The sequence below is a fragment of the Pseudomyrmex gracilis genome, unplaced genomic scaffold, assembly GCF_002006095.1.
Source record: "Pseudomyrmex gracilis isolate BER0280 unplaced genomic scaffold, ASM200609v1 scaffold_245, whole genome shotgun sequence".
Classification (NCBI taxonomy): Eukaryota; Metazoa; Arthropoda; class Insecta; order Hymenoptera; family Formicidae; genus Pseudomyrmex; species Pseudomyrmex gracilis.
The window spans coordinates 26,462-41,721 of record NW_018020829.1 but is presented as its reverse complement, the minus strand read 5'-3'; the positions used below and the strand labels follow the sequence as shown (position 1 = coordinate 41,721).

Below are 15,260 nucleotides of genomic sequence, written 5' to 3'. Positions count from 1 at the left end.
AGAGAGAGAGAGAGAGAGAGAGAGAGAGAGAGAGAGAGAGAGAGAGAGAGAGAGAAAGAGAGAGAGAAAGCGGAGAGTGGAAACGACGAGAGACAGGCAACCACCCCGACGCACTCTGCGCATGACCGATCGATGCCCCCCTTCCCTTCACCCGTCATCTCCCCCTTTCGCTGTTCCATCGCAAACTGCTCCTTGGCTGGTATGTACTGCCACTACCGTACGTCGGTCCATCCCGTCGGTGTTTCCCCACTCGTCATCCCCACCATGATGAGAGTGCCGTGTTATGTGCACAGAGAGAACCGCCACGCCGAGCTACCACGCGTTGCAGCCCCTTTCTTCGTACGCCCCTGTTGTCGCTGCCTCGACTCCTCGCCCGTCCCACTCGTACTTTCGCTCCCGTCGCGGCGTTAAGGAGAAAACGGGAGCGGCGCATAGGAGAAACGGGAGAGAGAGAGAGAGGGAGAGAGAGAGAGAGAGAAGAGAGGGTAAAAAAAGAGAAAAAGTGGAAGAGAGAAAAAGCGGCGGAGAAAAAGAGAGAGAGAGAGATAGATAGATAGAAAGAGGATCCTTACGCCAAGACGCGGCTCCTGTTTTTCCCCCCAGAGATTTCGGCGAGTTTTCACGCCGGCGTTATTACGCTCTTTTCTTTCTTCTCCCTTTCGCCTTTTAGAGTCGGTTTCTCCTTTTTTCTCTCTCCCGCGCGCGCTTCTTTTTTTCCCCGCAGTGTTTGGTTCTCGTATCCTACGTCGAGAGCTCGTTTGCTCCCCGTGCGCGCGGCGGGGGTGGACGAGCGGTGACGAGAGTGCCGCTGATTTTAGCTTGGAATGCAGCCATTCGGAAAGTGTATTTTCGTGTACGGAATCGGTCGATATTTTCCCCACAGCGAGCCAGGAAATTTTTCGCGGGTTTTGTACAAACCGCGCGAAAACACGCCTCTCGCGCTTGATTATTCCGTTCGAATTGATTGAGGAATACCGCGAAAAGATTTTCCTCTTTTATTAGTGTGTCACCACCCCTTCCCACAGTCTCGTATAGTTTCACATCGCGTCTATAGTTTCATCCGATTTCTACATTGAGAAGGAAATTTTCGACCAGCGCTATCTCTTAACGACATTAAATATTGATTTCTTCTAATAAACAATAGTGCCATATATTCGCGCTGTACATACACACACCCTCTTCTCTCCGCGTCTCCAGAGATATATTTCCACATAATTCTCTTCACTCGGAACCGCGAATGTCATGACAATTTAATGTAGTAGTTTCCGAATGTGTGGCGGTGCCCTTGGGCGCCGTGTCGCCTGCCGATTCCCGTTTGTGTACGCGACCGACCGCTCAAACCGATTCAATACAAATTTCGTATATAATATTTGCTATTATTCTCTCTTTTGAATCAATCTCGACTTTCTCCCTCGCGCGAGTGTCCAAAAATTTCACAATTTTTCTTTAACAAATATTTTCTCTCTCTCTCTCTCTCTCTCTCTCTCTCGCGAGAAACCGATTTCACGGGCGGGTGGCGACGAATCGCCCGAGTCTCGATCGTGGCGTTTAGCGGAGCGATCGAAGTCCGACGTTAAAAGTTACACCAAGGAAGAGGTCAAACCCGTCCATCTTCTCGGGTTGGAAAGCGCCGTGCGCGCGCGCGCTCACCACGCCTATGTTTAAATCGTGACTCCGATCGGGAAGGAGGAAGAAGAAGCGCCGGTGTTATATTAGCGCGCGAGTCCGGGAGAACAACCTGATCCCCCGACGATCCCTGCCCGTCGGTGTTCATCGGCGATTCGTGAATCGCCCGTGGAAGCGAAAGGAGCGAAGAGATCGAGCAAACAACGCGAGAGCGGGCCCCGGCGTTGCACAATTAACGAGACCCGCCGATTCGACTCGAGTACGGATCGAGTGTGAGGTCGAGTGGGGTCAAGTCGAGCGTGGTCGCGTGGTACGAGAGAGTCGTCTCGTCATTCGCGCTTACACACGGACACGGGGTTACACACACCGTTGCGCGCCGCGCAACGCGTTCGATACATTCCGCGATTGCGATTCGCGTATGCACACGGATGAAAATAAACGCGGATTACCACCTCCGTTCTTTACAGAGAGGCGGAGTTTCTCCTCGCCATTTTTTTGTTGTTGTCGCACGATGATCAACTGTCTTTTTATTTTTTGTTAAAAAAAAAAAGCAATTTCTACAACTCGCGTTTCTCGATCGAAAAGAGAAAATGGAAAATTTCCAAAGGCGCGAAATATTCAACCATCCCTCTCTGTTCAGGCGCGTTCCCCAAGAAATCCGCTCTAATCCACTTTGTTTTAGAGGACGGTGTGACGTTATAACGCCGCGCAACTCGCTCGCGTGATGCAATTTAACTACCACATCATTACTCCCAAAGTTAAGCCCGGTGTAAGTTCGAAATTACTAGTTAAATTGCATGTATCTATCCGGAGAAGAGAGAGGGTAGGAGAAGGGGGAGAGAGAGCCGAGAGCGCCGTGGTAATCTGCCCATGTGTTTATCCATCGAGTAGGTAGTACGCCGGCACATATACCGCGCGCGCTCCTCCATCATCGAAGGGGGAGATATGGTCACCGGCACCATCTTAGCCTAATTACCTAATAATCCGAGGCGATGGCCTAACTTCGACTACGCCTAAGTGGTTTGCGCCTGTCGCGCGACAAGACCCACATATCTATAACTGCTACATTGCGATTGATGTGTGTAACCCTTCGCAAATTCGGTAATAAGGAGTTTCTCCACGTCGCCCACGTAATTTCAGAGACATATTTGCTTATTAAAGTTGTGCGCACGGAAGTTTGAGATTCGGTGTGAAAAATGCGCGTGTTCAATCATTACGACGTCAGAGAAGCTGTGAGATATTAATATTTATTTGAAATATTAATATTAATATATTTTTTTAATAATAAAAATCACGCTACACAACTTTCAAAGTTTGATGTAAAATATAAAATAATATGTACACACGCGAAACGAATTGTTTCGACGATCATGACGTTCGAGAGAAACTGAAATAGTTACATTTATCTTTATGATAATAAAAATCTATTTTTTTATTAAGATTTTATTCGAAATATCAAGGTTTTATATATGTAAAATATATAAAACAGTAATTATACGTAACAAAAGACAATTTTGCGTCGATAATTACAACAGCGGAGAAACTAAAATGTGAAAATTTTTTTTACAATAATACATTGTTTTTTGTAAAAAAAAAAAAAAAAAAAAACAAAATGTAAAAGTTCTATATATAGAATATAAAACACCTACATGTACAAAAAGCAATTTGTTAAACACCGCGATGATGTATATTACCTTGAAATACAAATAAAGCTTTGATCGAAGAGACGTTTTTCATCCTCTCGGCACGATAGGACAAATCCTACCGTGAAGTGCTTCGATAGAAAAAAAAAAAAAAAAGACCCCGAACGATCAATAGAACGTCGGATCAATAAAGCTCTCACGGTGATCCACGCAAACTCGACTTGTAAAAAGGGATATTTTTCTCGAATCGATCCCCTATTGATCGCGAGGACCGCGTCCCCCGAGTATCCTTTCACATCGCGAGGCGAGCCCCGGGCACTGTCAGGAGGGAGACGAGGTACTAAGGATCATTCCCGTCTGTATCCGACATTCCCGAAAATAACGTGGAGCTCGCGAGCTGATTTTTCTATAAACACGGTCCGCGCAACCGACTCGAGATCTCGCGTTGTATATCTTTGCCCCCTTCCCCTTCGACATGACGAGCTTGTTGACTCAAGCGCGTGGCAAATTCGGTCCCTTTCAAACGCGCTTCTCGGTACGCATCGACGGGATTACACCTACGCGTGTAATGCGCTCGCGGTCTCGTCGCATTGTTGCGTCGATCCACTTTCTTCTCTCATCACCGCGATCCTTGAAACGGCGCGTCGACCACGAGCCGAACTACGCGCGGTTTTTATGCTCTTCGAGTGTTTTTTTTTGTTTTCTTGTTTTTATTGTTCGCGGTAGCGAGTATAAATATTTACCGCGTCAAGAGAGAAACGCGCGTAATCGGTATTTATTCAAACGTCCATTTCCCGCCGACTCTCTCCTTTTTCTTCCAAAACTCGGTTTCGCGCGCGGGTGGCGGGACAAAGGAGCCGGGTAAGAACGAGAGAAGAGAGTCCGGGAAGAGAGTCCAAACTTTCGTAATTACAATAAACAAGACCGCGGCAAAACGACCTCTCTCTCTCTCTCTCTCTCTCTTTCCCTCTCCATCGTCGCCCGGCAGTACAAACGCCTCGCGGTAATAACATGCAAATTGCCGGCTTACCTAACGTCTGGACTTTGTGAGTTCTTTCCGAAATGTGATTTCTTGCTACTTTGAATCCGAACGCGACGCCCCTTTGAAGTCCCTCCTCGGTAAGAGGGTTTTTCGCCACTCCCGCCGTTCCGTCGGGCGGAATATCGATGTGACGAGTTTTTTTTTCTCAGATTTATCTCGCTCTCTCGCGTGCGTTTTTTCACTTGTTGCAACGATACGGTATGGTAGGTGCGCAAAAAATAGAAAAAACATTTTTCGAGCGAAAAACAATTCGCGTCCGCGCGCGATCACGTAATGGCGTCGTGCCGCACGAAGTTGCGCCAATTTTCGTTAAGTCGAACGTCCGCACGACGACCCCACACGAGATTCACGAAACACAAAGTTGTCCAGACGGGACTCTCGCGCGCGAAACGTTTTTGAGACTGACGCTAATTTGTGGCGCATTTTTACATGAGAAGGCGATCGCGCATGTTTAATGAAAACACACTTGCAAGATCATTGCGACTTGCATCTCAACGTGTATTAGAATATCTATGACAAAACTTTTTCAAATCGTTTCTATCTTGAAATAAATTCCGATTTTTTATTGTTTGCTCTCCCTTTTCTTTCTAAAGAAAGAAAATCAACGACGAAAATCAAAATAATTCTAAATAAATAATAGGATATGTTTTGTTTTAAGTATTTTCTTTTTTCTTGTCGCATCAGACTCTCTTTAGATCTGTTTTGTGATTTATAAATAGAGTTTTCGGACGTCCGAGATTGGCCCGGATAGTCTGGAATTGTTGAATGGTTGTGAAAGTTGAAGAAAATTAAATTATTAATTGATAAAAGCAAAACAGTGTGTGTGCAACTCATAAGTCGTAGACTTTCCCGATATTGAATTTAAATTTTTCTCGAAGTATACGGATTTATCTTTTCTAAAATACGATAACTCTATTTGTAAATTAACAGAAACACTCAGAAATGATAAATTTGAGAAGGTTCACAGATCTCGACAAATACAAATACGCAGCAGGTTGAGGGAGCAACGATGAAGCTCCGACTCGACTCTCTTAATGCGGGAATAATAAATACGACTTACTTCCTCGGACGATAACTCGATTCCATTCCGACGCTTCCCTTCTGGCGACGTCGCGCGAGATACCGAGAACCCGGGGTGATGTACGCTCGAATTAGCCGCTATCCCGCGAAGTGGAACGTGGAAACGACCGCGATTCTAATAACAGTACGCCGTTGCCTCTCGCATTCCATTACGTGTGGTACGTACGTACGGCGTTGGCTTGCAAGGTACTCGATCCTCTCCCCCGTCCGTGACGTCCCGTGACTCGTCATCGCCGGCGGCGCGCGCTCGTACGTGATACGGTAGCGTTTGAAAAAGAAATGGCGGCCGCGCGAGTCGCGCTGCCACGACGTTTGTTCGCGCTCGCGAACGGAGGGGCCGAGGGAAGGAGGTAAACACGGAGCTACGCCGCCGTTGTCAGATTTTTTTGCTCCCGCGTACTGCGCGTAATACCGACGATCTAATGACCGCGTGTCAATTGCCCGACAATTTCGGACTCGCGAGAGAGGTCTACGCCCGTGCACGAGCTATGTACGTGATTTACCTTGCGCCTCTCTTCCCTCCCCGTGGATATCGCCCGTGGGCCCGTGAGCTTGGCGTGATCGGGTAGCGTTTCGAAAGTCGGCACCGCCGTCTTTACTCCGATGCATCGTCCATCGTCCTCGCGCGCGCGCGCGAATTCCATCCGTCCGGACGAAAAAGAACGACCGTCGGTCCTTAATTCGGCGATAAAACTTCGGTTTCAATTGCGATTGGGAGACCCGGACGTGCACCCACCGCGCGAGCACTCTCCCGACTGCACGGGGTCCGCATCTCAGAACGCACGGACCAACGAACATCGATATATATCGATTGGCCTACTGGATCGCGGATTCGTTCACGCCGCTTGTTGTGATTTTTGCGCACTTCGTATAATGAGACACGCGCGCGTTTTTGTAGCTCAGAAAGAACGGGAGAATGACGAGAGGAAAGTAGAGGTAAGAGATACAGTGATTGGGCACTTAAGGAAAACTGCGCTATATAGAGTAAATTATAAAATTAAATTTAAGAACTTGAAGTAAATCTTCAGTACTACTAGCTCAAACAAACTATAACAATCGCAAATAAACTAATAAATTTATTAGAAAATTTGAAAAATTGTTCAAAATTTGATAAAATATTTCCTATAGTCAAGATAGACAGTTATTGGCCATATGAGTTCTGTTAGTATCTGTTTACATAACAGTTATCATAATAAAGTTTTTNTTTTGACTTATGAANATATAGNAATGAATATTTTATTTATAACACATTAAAAACTAACAAACCTACTTACATTTGTATCTATAACTCAAAATAAGAGGCCAATGACTGTCATATGGTTTTCATAACCTTAAAAACAGTGATTGGCCAGTTGGTCAATGGTTATTGTATAACAATAAGTTTTTGAGCTTCTTAAATACTATAATATTACTTTTATTCGGAGCAGAAAAACTTAATTAATATTAAAATGTTTATAATTTAGAATATAATGATAATATTTTTTTATATTTATTACTTCTTTACTACATGGCCAATTACTGTTGGGAGGCCAACAACTGTACTGTTTACCCCTAAAGATTGCTCCAAAAAGTTTTTTATTTTGATAGAACGACGAGTCGCGGCTTTGTCGTTGCGTGAAGTTGGCCGCGTTGCTATGCACTGTTGCTACGCTAAACAACAACCCGTGCGAAGACATTTCACGCGTTTCGCCGCCATTTGCGATGTTTGCTCGTTTGTTTCCTCGTTCTCGAACGGACTCTTCGGTGCTGAAAGGTATAGCAGAGCCAGTTTGTTCATTGTGCGTTTTATCATGTTTATGCGCGATATCGATTGTGTACATTTGTTTCGCAGCTCAATAATTGCCTGGTGATAGCAGCAAAAGAGCGGACGCGATCCCAGATTTTCCAGATTCGAGATTTCCTAATATTTTTGTCTTGGCGTGTGTTGTTCTTCTGGCGCGTAAATATGACTTGGGTTTGTTTTTATTTTACAGAGATAAGGTTTTTGTTGTGAGCCCAAGTATTAAATATTATAGTATTGACAAATCTTTAAATCTGTTGACAATTGTTATTATATTGAGAAAGTTAAACTATTAATATATTAATATTATTTTTGATAAATTAGTTATCATATGTTATTTCAATAATTGTTTTTTCATACGCAGAGAATAACAAAAAATTCACAATTTACAAAGAGAAATGTTGAAATGTTGATTTTATTTCTCTCTCGCAAATTATAATTATATAATAATATCTAATTAAATATTGTTAAGGTGTCTTTAGTTAATATTTATGGAAAAAACCAATGCTTGAGATGGAAATAAAACCTGTGGAACTTTTTATACATGTACTAACCACAAAATATAATATAAAATATATATATAAAATTACTACATACACTTAATTTACACAGAATATAAATAACATGTAGAGTTAGGAATAGAAAGGAGAATTATATGTTATTGCTTCGCTTTCAAATGCATGCACGCGTTAGCGACAAAAGACTTCGAGTCTTAATAAGTGTTGCCAAACAGAGAAATGCACAAACGTATATAAATATATCTAATTACAACACGGAGCGCGCGCAAGACGCTTTTATAATACTCGCTATCGAAAATAGTATTTTCTTGTTTTCTAATTTCGTAACGTGGATATCTCTTTGTTTTAGTAACATGTTACGGCTATAAACTTCGGCCAATGGGCAAACTGCTATTGCAAATAGCAAACACACCGTGGGGCTTCTTTGGCCGCCGGTTTGGCGATGCATTCTACCTACATACATACACACATACACACACTGCTGGAGAGCACTCTCATAAACAATACGATACAATGCGTTTTGTCGGACCGTGATTTTCCTCGGTTGCATAAAGATATATCTAATTTACTCTCTGCAATTTACAAAAAAGATAAAGCACACGAGCGTAATAGAGATGAGCATGCGTACAAATGAGCCGTATGAATAAAAAACAAAGCATAACCTTATTCTTCAAGTTTTGGGAGCAAATCCTCAAAGTTCAATAAATAAAAATTTTTAGCAAACTGAGGATTTGCTCCTAAAACTTGAAGGATAAAGATTATGCTTTTTTTTTATTCATACGGCTCAATATCTCACACGTTAAATGTAATCAACGTAAACTCCTTTTTTATTAGGTAAGACAGTTACAATCATTTTGCCCGCGTTCCTTTTCTCCTTGTTCCTGTTCACGAAGAGGTCTCGACGTGAGTGTTAGCGACTTGCGAGACCGGGTCCTCAAGGGGGTTAAATTCGCTCTGCGGTGTGCCTCTGAAGAAGGAGCAAGGGCCTCGTTCTCTTCGTAGCGGTCGACGGAAACGATTCGGGCGTTATGGAACGGACGAGAGCCGGAGACTTTATCATCGCGGTCGCTCGTCTCTCTCATTAGTTGGCTGGCACGCCGCCCCCGAGGCCGGACTGTGCGTGAGTTTAATCTGTGCGAGCCGCGGGCGCGTGTGCGTGAAACATATTCTCTCTCTCTCTCTCTCTTGCCTTCTCTCTCATTCTCGCTCGCTCGCTCGCTCGCTCCCTTGTCGTATACGCGCGTATACACGAGCGTTGCCGCTCTCGCGTGTGTGCGTGATGCGTGCGCGAAATGCAGCGTGGGCGGCGCGCACACGCTACGGCATTCCGATGCGGGGCATGCGGGACGCGAAAAGCGGCACGAAACCCGCGTAATATGGGAATGCAAGGCGGTTCGATTTTAAGTGGAGAGAACAAATATCCCTTCTTCTTATGTATGCGCCTCGGCTAGACCTCAATTATCAAAGAATCCCGCGAAGGAGAGTGGGACGCCGGCGGTATATATCCCGGCGGGGGCGGGATAAATTCGAGGTTAGAATTCAAGCTACGTATCGCTACAAGCCCGTCGGGTTTCTTGCAGAAAGAGACGCGATTTGAATAATCGTAAACTGATTGAGGGTTTTTTAAATACCGAGGAGAAGAAAAATGTACATTGATGTGCAAAATAGAAAACGCGAACAGGAACATAATATACATTGTTTTTGTTTTTTTTTAAGTTCTGACTTTGCGCGCATAAAGAGTAATTTTAATTATTTATTATACCATCAAATACACGCTCCAAACTTCTCGCTTGAGTTTCTCGGGTGACTTTCGTTAAGAGGGTTTCTCAACAGCGGTTTGAAACTCGGGGGATGATTGTATTCGCGCGCGCGCGTCATTACGCGCGTCTACGTGACAAAAACGAAGAGAAGGTCCCGCGGTATTTTGCGGCAGCTTGCTATGATCACGACAGGATCGATCGTTCGGCGTACGTGTGTCACGGGAGCAACCCTAGCGGCACGTCGGGCAATTCTCGTTCTTCAAACAATGCCAATATGTTGGTTCGTGGGTCACTGCCTTGGCATGAAACTCGTACACACATGGCGGTGTTGCCAGGGAGGAAGGAGAGCGAAACCGGAGGAAGGGAGGTAAACGAGGGACGCGAGACGAGGCACGCGGGGTGTAGGGTGGTCTCGCCGTCTGCGGGGTGAAATCCAGCGCTGAATGTAAGGGAGACCCTCCCGAGAGCTTGGCCTAAGGCGGGGTTTACAGCCCTCCTTGTGAATCTGGCCGTGTGCGCATACATTTTCAAAACTCACTTCGATCCATCAGGTTGGAAGGGACCCGGGCATTGTGAGAGACAACTCTCTTATTCCGCCCGGGTCTCGTTCGAGACTGGTCGACGCGGCTCCGAGAAACGGTCGAAAGCACCAATTTTTTTTAGGGGTTTGCCCTAGTCGAGAATCACGCCCTTGAAGAGGAACATCCCATTTTCGTACCCTTCTTCTGACCCTTCCAAATTCGGCAATATCGCTTGTTAACTTTCAGTATAATTCCTGCCCAGTGACCGAGTAAATCTTGCGTGCGAGATCACATTCTGGTAACGTTCGCCTTGGTTACATGAAATATGTCATCTCGTCGATGTTGCAACTGAGCTCGGAGTAAACGTGAGTGATTAAATAACGTGACGGAACAAGGACACATCGTTTTCCGAAGGTCAAAAATAAGAATATTGGTGATACGTTCAATCCATCACAAATATCGCGAAGCGCTATTTTGTATAACGCGAACGGTTATACAAACGCGAAGAAAATAGAAAGATCGAAATGATTCCCTTCCGTATCGCACGCGTTCTAATTTAACCACAAAAAATTCGGGGCGATCTCGCCCCGTCTACACGACGTGCGTGCGTGCGTGCATGCGTGCGTGCGTGAGCGCAGTATGCGACGCGCGCGGGCGCGTCCTCCAGAAATCTGTTTATCGAGGTCCCTGGTGCTCGACGTGACGTCCCCGCGTCCAATCCGCAAAAATACGGACCGAAGAGAGAGTTACGAGGGGGAATATCGGGCTTACCCACCGCGATACCGCGCGTGTACGCGGCCAGACACGATACTCCGCGCTGGTAAACCCCCCGTCAGTTCTTCTTCCGCCTTTTTTTTGGCCTCCAACTCGATCTTCCTTTTCCATGAAATGCGCGCGCGCGCTCGCGATTCCGCTCGAAAGCGGATTCGTTACGCGTCTTTCCGTCAGAAATGCGCGCGAAACAATTTATGAGAAACAAGCTTTAATTTTAGGAGCCGAACGCGCGTTCGATTATCCGTGATTGAAAATATTCATATCTCGATTCGCAGATGGATGTCCGAAAACTCGTATAGAACGTTCGAGACACCTTGTACATATGAGCGGCGCTCTCGGGGAGAGCCCTGCGGGCGGTCCCCGAAAGTTTGCCGATTTAAGAATCGCGAGGAACATAAATTGAAAGTAATGGCGCGGCGTGCGTCGTTTTCTTTCTTTTTGCAGCGGCGGTGTCAGGTCGAATGTCGGCCACGGGTTCGGTCGGTTGACCGCTCGCAGCGATCGGTCCTGACACTGCAGCGCAAATGCTGTCGTGTCACGAAAGAATCGCCGCGAGAGCTCTTTTTTTTTCCCTCCTTCTGGACGATGTCCGCGTGTCGGCTAATATGCGCGGTACGATCTCCGAGCACGACAGCTTGTAAGGTCGCGACATTCCAACGTATATGTGAATTAAACGCGCAACTTGCAGATACAGAAATGAGATGGTACAAAGAATGAAAGGAACCGAAGCATCGATAAATGTGTTCAAACCAAGTTTAATTTTTGAACGATAAGATGAAGATTGTACAAAGAAACGATAAAGAAGTTGATTGTTATGGATTGTACGAAATATAAATATTTCACCCAAAGACAAACTGGAGAATTTGGAAAATATTTTAAGATATAAACAGGTAATACAGAGAGCCGCAGGTATTAAGCGAAAATCGAAAGGTGTGTGCCGCCGGTTCGTTGAGATCTCGATCGCCCGAAGAAAGAGGGAGACGAGAGCGGTCTGGGGTGCGGTAGCCGTAGGCGCAATAAGGTGTTTCGAGCCCCAGGTGGTGGCCAACCACCTACTGGGACTTAAGAACTCTAAATTACGCGCGGACATGGGTTTACGTCTTCATTGGTTACAGCCAACGACCGGTCTCCGGTGGAACTGACGTTTTACGGTTATTCCCGTATCTTTATTATTGATATTTCTCGCCTTTTTGCATGTCCTCCCGATTACAGCGGCCGCGTCGTGTGAAATATAGGCCCGGACGATCCGAGTAATTATTTAGTTACGCCGCGGCTTAGGATATCACGAAATTATAAACAGAAACACACACTTCGTTTCGCGATCCCTTTCAGCCGGCCAGTGCACTTTGAGAACTTAGCAAAAGAAGTTTCTTCGTCCACCAGAAATATCGCGTGTGTACGTAAAATTATCTCGGCAACTTATATTTTGTTATTTATCACTGAGGGAAAAAATAATTTTTTATATATGCGACGCGCGAAATGCGAAGAGAAAGAAAACTACACGGAGAAATATACCGAAATGGCCCGGAGATTCGGTTGCGATCGCCCTGAGCCAGCAGGAATCTCCTGCGATCGTGTGTGGGTCGTTCGCGAGGACCTACACACATTTTTCTCAGAGAGAGGGAGAGACGCCTTTAACATAACTTAATATCCTAACGCGGTTCAGTCATTTCCTGGTGGCCATATAGCCGTCCCTAAAGAGGGTCCCTCGGGAGAATTTTGTCAAAGGATCTTTATTCTACACGGACGTATAATACACTGTGGCGCCTCGGGCGGAAAAGGAAATGTGATACGGAGCGGAGTGTCGCAGAATTTCGGTTACGTACGATTGCATCGTGAACTAGTCGCCAGAACGTCTTCGCTTTGCTAGCGCAGCGTGTACGAAGCAACGAGAGAAGAGAATTCGCGCGAAAAGATTAGACGAGAAGACCCATCCCGAATATCCGCGCTGTAAAAACATGACGAATTTGCGAAGACACTTATTTGAACGTTTGATCACGAAATTTTCGTTAAGGAGAAAATAATATTCGAAAGGTGACGAGGATAAATTAAACTTTTGAAAGACTAAAATTCGAAGAGATTTTCCTCTCTCGTGTTGCTTTATTTTTTTTATATTACAGTGCAAAAGTAGAGGCCTCGCAAAAATATGCTCTCGAGATACGGGGCGCGTTACGATCGACGGTTTACCTTGTTCAAACAACGTCAAATAATACATGCGAAAAAAATTTTTCTCTTCCCGGTCAACATATTTTTCTAGATTTGAAAAAGCTAAAAGCAATAACATGTTTGGTCAACATTCGATTTCATATGTTTCGGCGTTTGCAGCTTGCTTGCTCCACATAAATAACGATAGATATCGATTTGCGTATCTTTGCTTCGTGTGTTTTTTAAATAGGTAAAACTTGTGATGTTCCGGGGCGCGCGCACGCGGCGAAAAAAAAACACAACAACCTCCCACTCGTCTCTCACGCGTTTGTGAGGAGAAAATCTCTCAATTTTCACTTAAAAGCACGAAAAAACAACTTACTAATGCCACGTCATTGAGGCGAAATGACACGTTTCTTAGTTCGAGCTTCTAGTATCTATAATCGAGGGAGAAAGTTTGCCACGCCCGAGGCACACGTCTGTCCCCCGTGTGATATTACCTTCGCCGTGTGTTGCGGCAGCAACTTTGATTGATGTTACTCGGACAATAAAAATCTAACATCAAACATGATATTACAGTAATACTCGGTGGGGTGATGGGATTTACGTGACACAATATTTACAATTTCAATGGCCGTCGGCGGGCCGACGTTATCTTTTTCTCTATCTTCGCGCGCAGCCGATTACGCATTAGCCGCGCGCAGAGATTTCTCCGCGGGGAAATGTTCTTCCCGTTCGGGATGATTTTCGTGCTCGTTAAATAATAACGTCGATCGAGCGCGCGGTGGGGAATCGAAGAAGCGACTCTCGTCAGTGAGAGAGGAAGAAAAAGAGAGAAGGAGAGAGAAAGAGAAAAAGAGTCCCTTTTGGAGGCTCTCTCGCCAATAATTACAAGGAGCAAAAACAATGGATCCAATCACGCGACGGAACAATAGCGAAATACAACAATTGCGCATGGGACCCCCCATGAAGATACGCGCCCAACTAGTAATTGGACGTTGGCTCGCGGGGGAGCCCTACGTGCCAAGTGCTCGAAACCTCCCTCTCTGTCTCTCTGTCTCCCTCTCTCTCTCTCTCTCCCTTCGTCGCTAGATACTTGCATTGTTTATGCTCGCCCTGCCGCCGCCGCCGCCGCCGCCGCCGCCGCCGCGCGCGCGTTCCTCTCTCTACGTGCGCATCGTGTACAACCAGCCGCACGATACACCGTAGTTAAGGACAAGCGTTTCTGGTAGTTCGGCCATTGTTCCACGAGAGAAGCACGAACCGCCGTTATTCCATTTGCCACTTCATGCGCGAGCTTCGTTACCCTCGCAGTTTACGTTACCGCCGAACGCACAGCGAGAGACAGCAGGTGGAAGTGGCCATTTCTCTCGCATGTAATTTCTTGTTGTTACTGATTCATTGAATCGATCATGAAATCATATCTTCTGGCTTCTGCCATTTGATTTCTCTCTCTCTCTCTCTCGTATAAAGAAATATTAATAGTTAATATATATATCTCTTTTCCTCTCTTCACGAAAGAGATTTTATTTAACACGAGCGCGTTTCTCGTGATTGACAGTTTCTAGCCCGACCTGCTATTTACGCGTATGCGAATTGTAATTTAATGATAGCTCGGTAGTATCGCGTAAGAGCGTAGTTTCTGATGATCAACTGCGCGAGCTAGCGTATTCGCACTCTCGCGCGCGTATTTTACACTTTTATTTCTACTTAATACCCGACAACTCTGACAAAGTGTTTCAATGTGGTGGTTTCAAAACAACCACCCGTGTGCCCGTTTCGATCTAACCCCTCCGCGCGTTGAAAAACCTGTTTCGCAAAACCGCGTATTACCGTTTATTAATATCCACAACGAAGTAGCCTCTAAACACTGGGATTATTACGTGTCATAACGTCCCGGTAATGGGACGAAAATATTTGATATAAGCGCGACGTTGGAGAGACGGCCGTGTAATCGACGTTTCCCGCTCCCCGGTATCTCTAATCTCGTTCTCATCGAGTCTCGCGAAAGATTCCGCGGACTTAACTTTCTCTCGCGCGTCGATTTATACGTTCCGCTCGCGATTTAATCCCGACCATTAGGACGCAAAAACGACGCTTTTCGTCGTACTAATAGCGAACTTTCTCAAAGCTCTCTCGGATACTACACCAAGCATTTTTCTCTCCGACGTCTCCCGGACGTTTATTTCTCGACGAGACGGGACGAAGCGGCGCACGAGAGAGAAAAAGATAGAGAGAGAAAGAAAGAGAGAGCAGCTTTTAAAGGAAAAAGTTTTAAACTGCGGGAGCGTAAGAAAAACGCTTTTCTTTTAATTCCGGATAAATACGTCGGGCAAAAGGACGGCGCGCGGAGTGCTTGTTCTTTGTCTCA

At 45.6% G+C, this 15,260-nt stretch overlaps 1 protein-coding gene across 1 annotated transcript; it reads left to right on the top strand.

Annotated features, from left to right (window-relative positions):
• The first annotated feature begins 5,843 nt into the window (after nt 1–5,843).
• Nucleotides 5,844–7,412, top strand: LOC109859175. The gene is made up of 3 exons (XM_020437176.1): nt 5,844–6,327; nt 6,979–7,144; nt 7,223–7,412. The coding sequence occupies exons 1-3, from the start codon at nt 5,995–5,997 to the stop codon at nt 7,228–7,230; spliced, it is 507 nt and encodes a 168-aa protein (XP_020292765.1). The 5' UTR covers nt 5,844–5,994; the 3' UTR covers nt 7,231–7,412.
• Nucleotides 7,413–15,260: the final 7,848 nt, after the last annotated feature.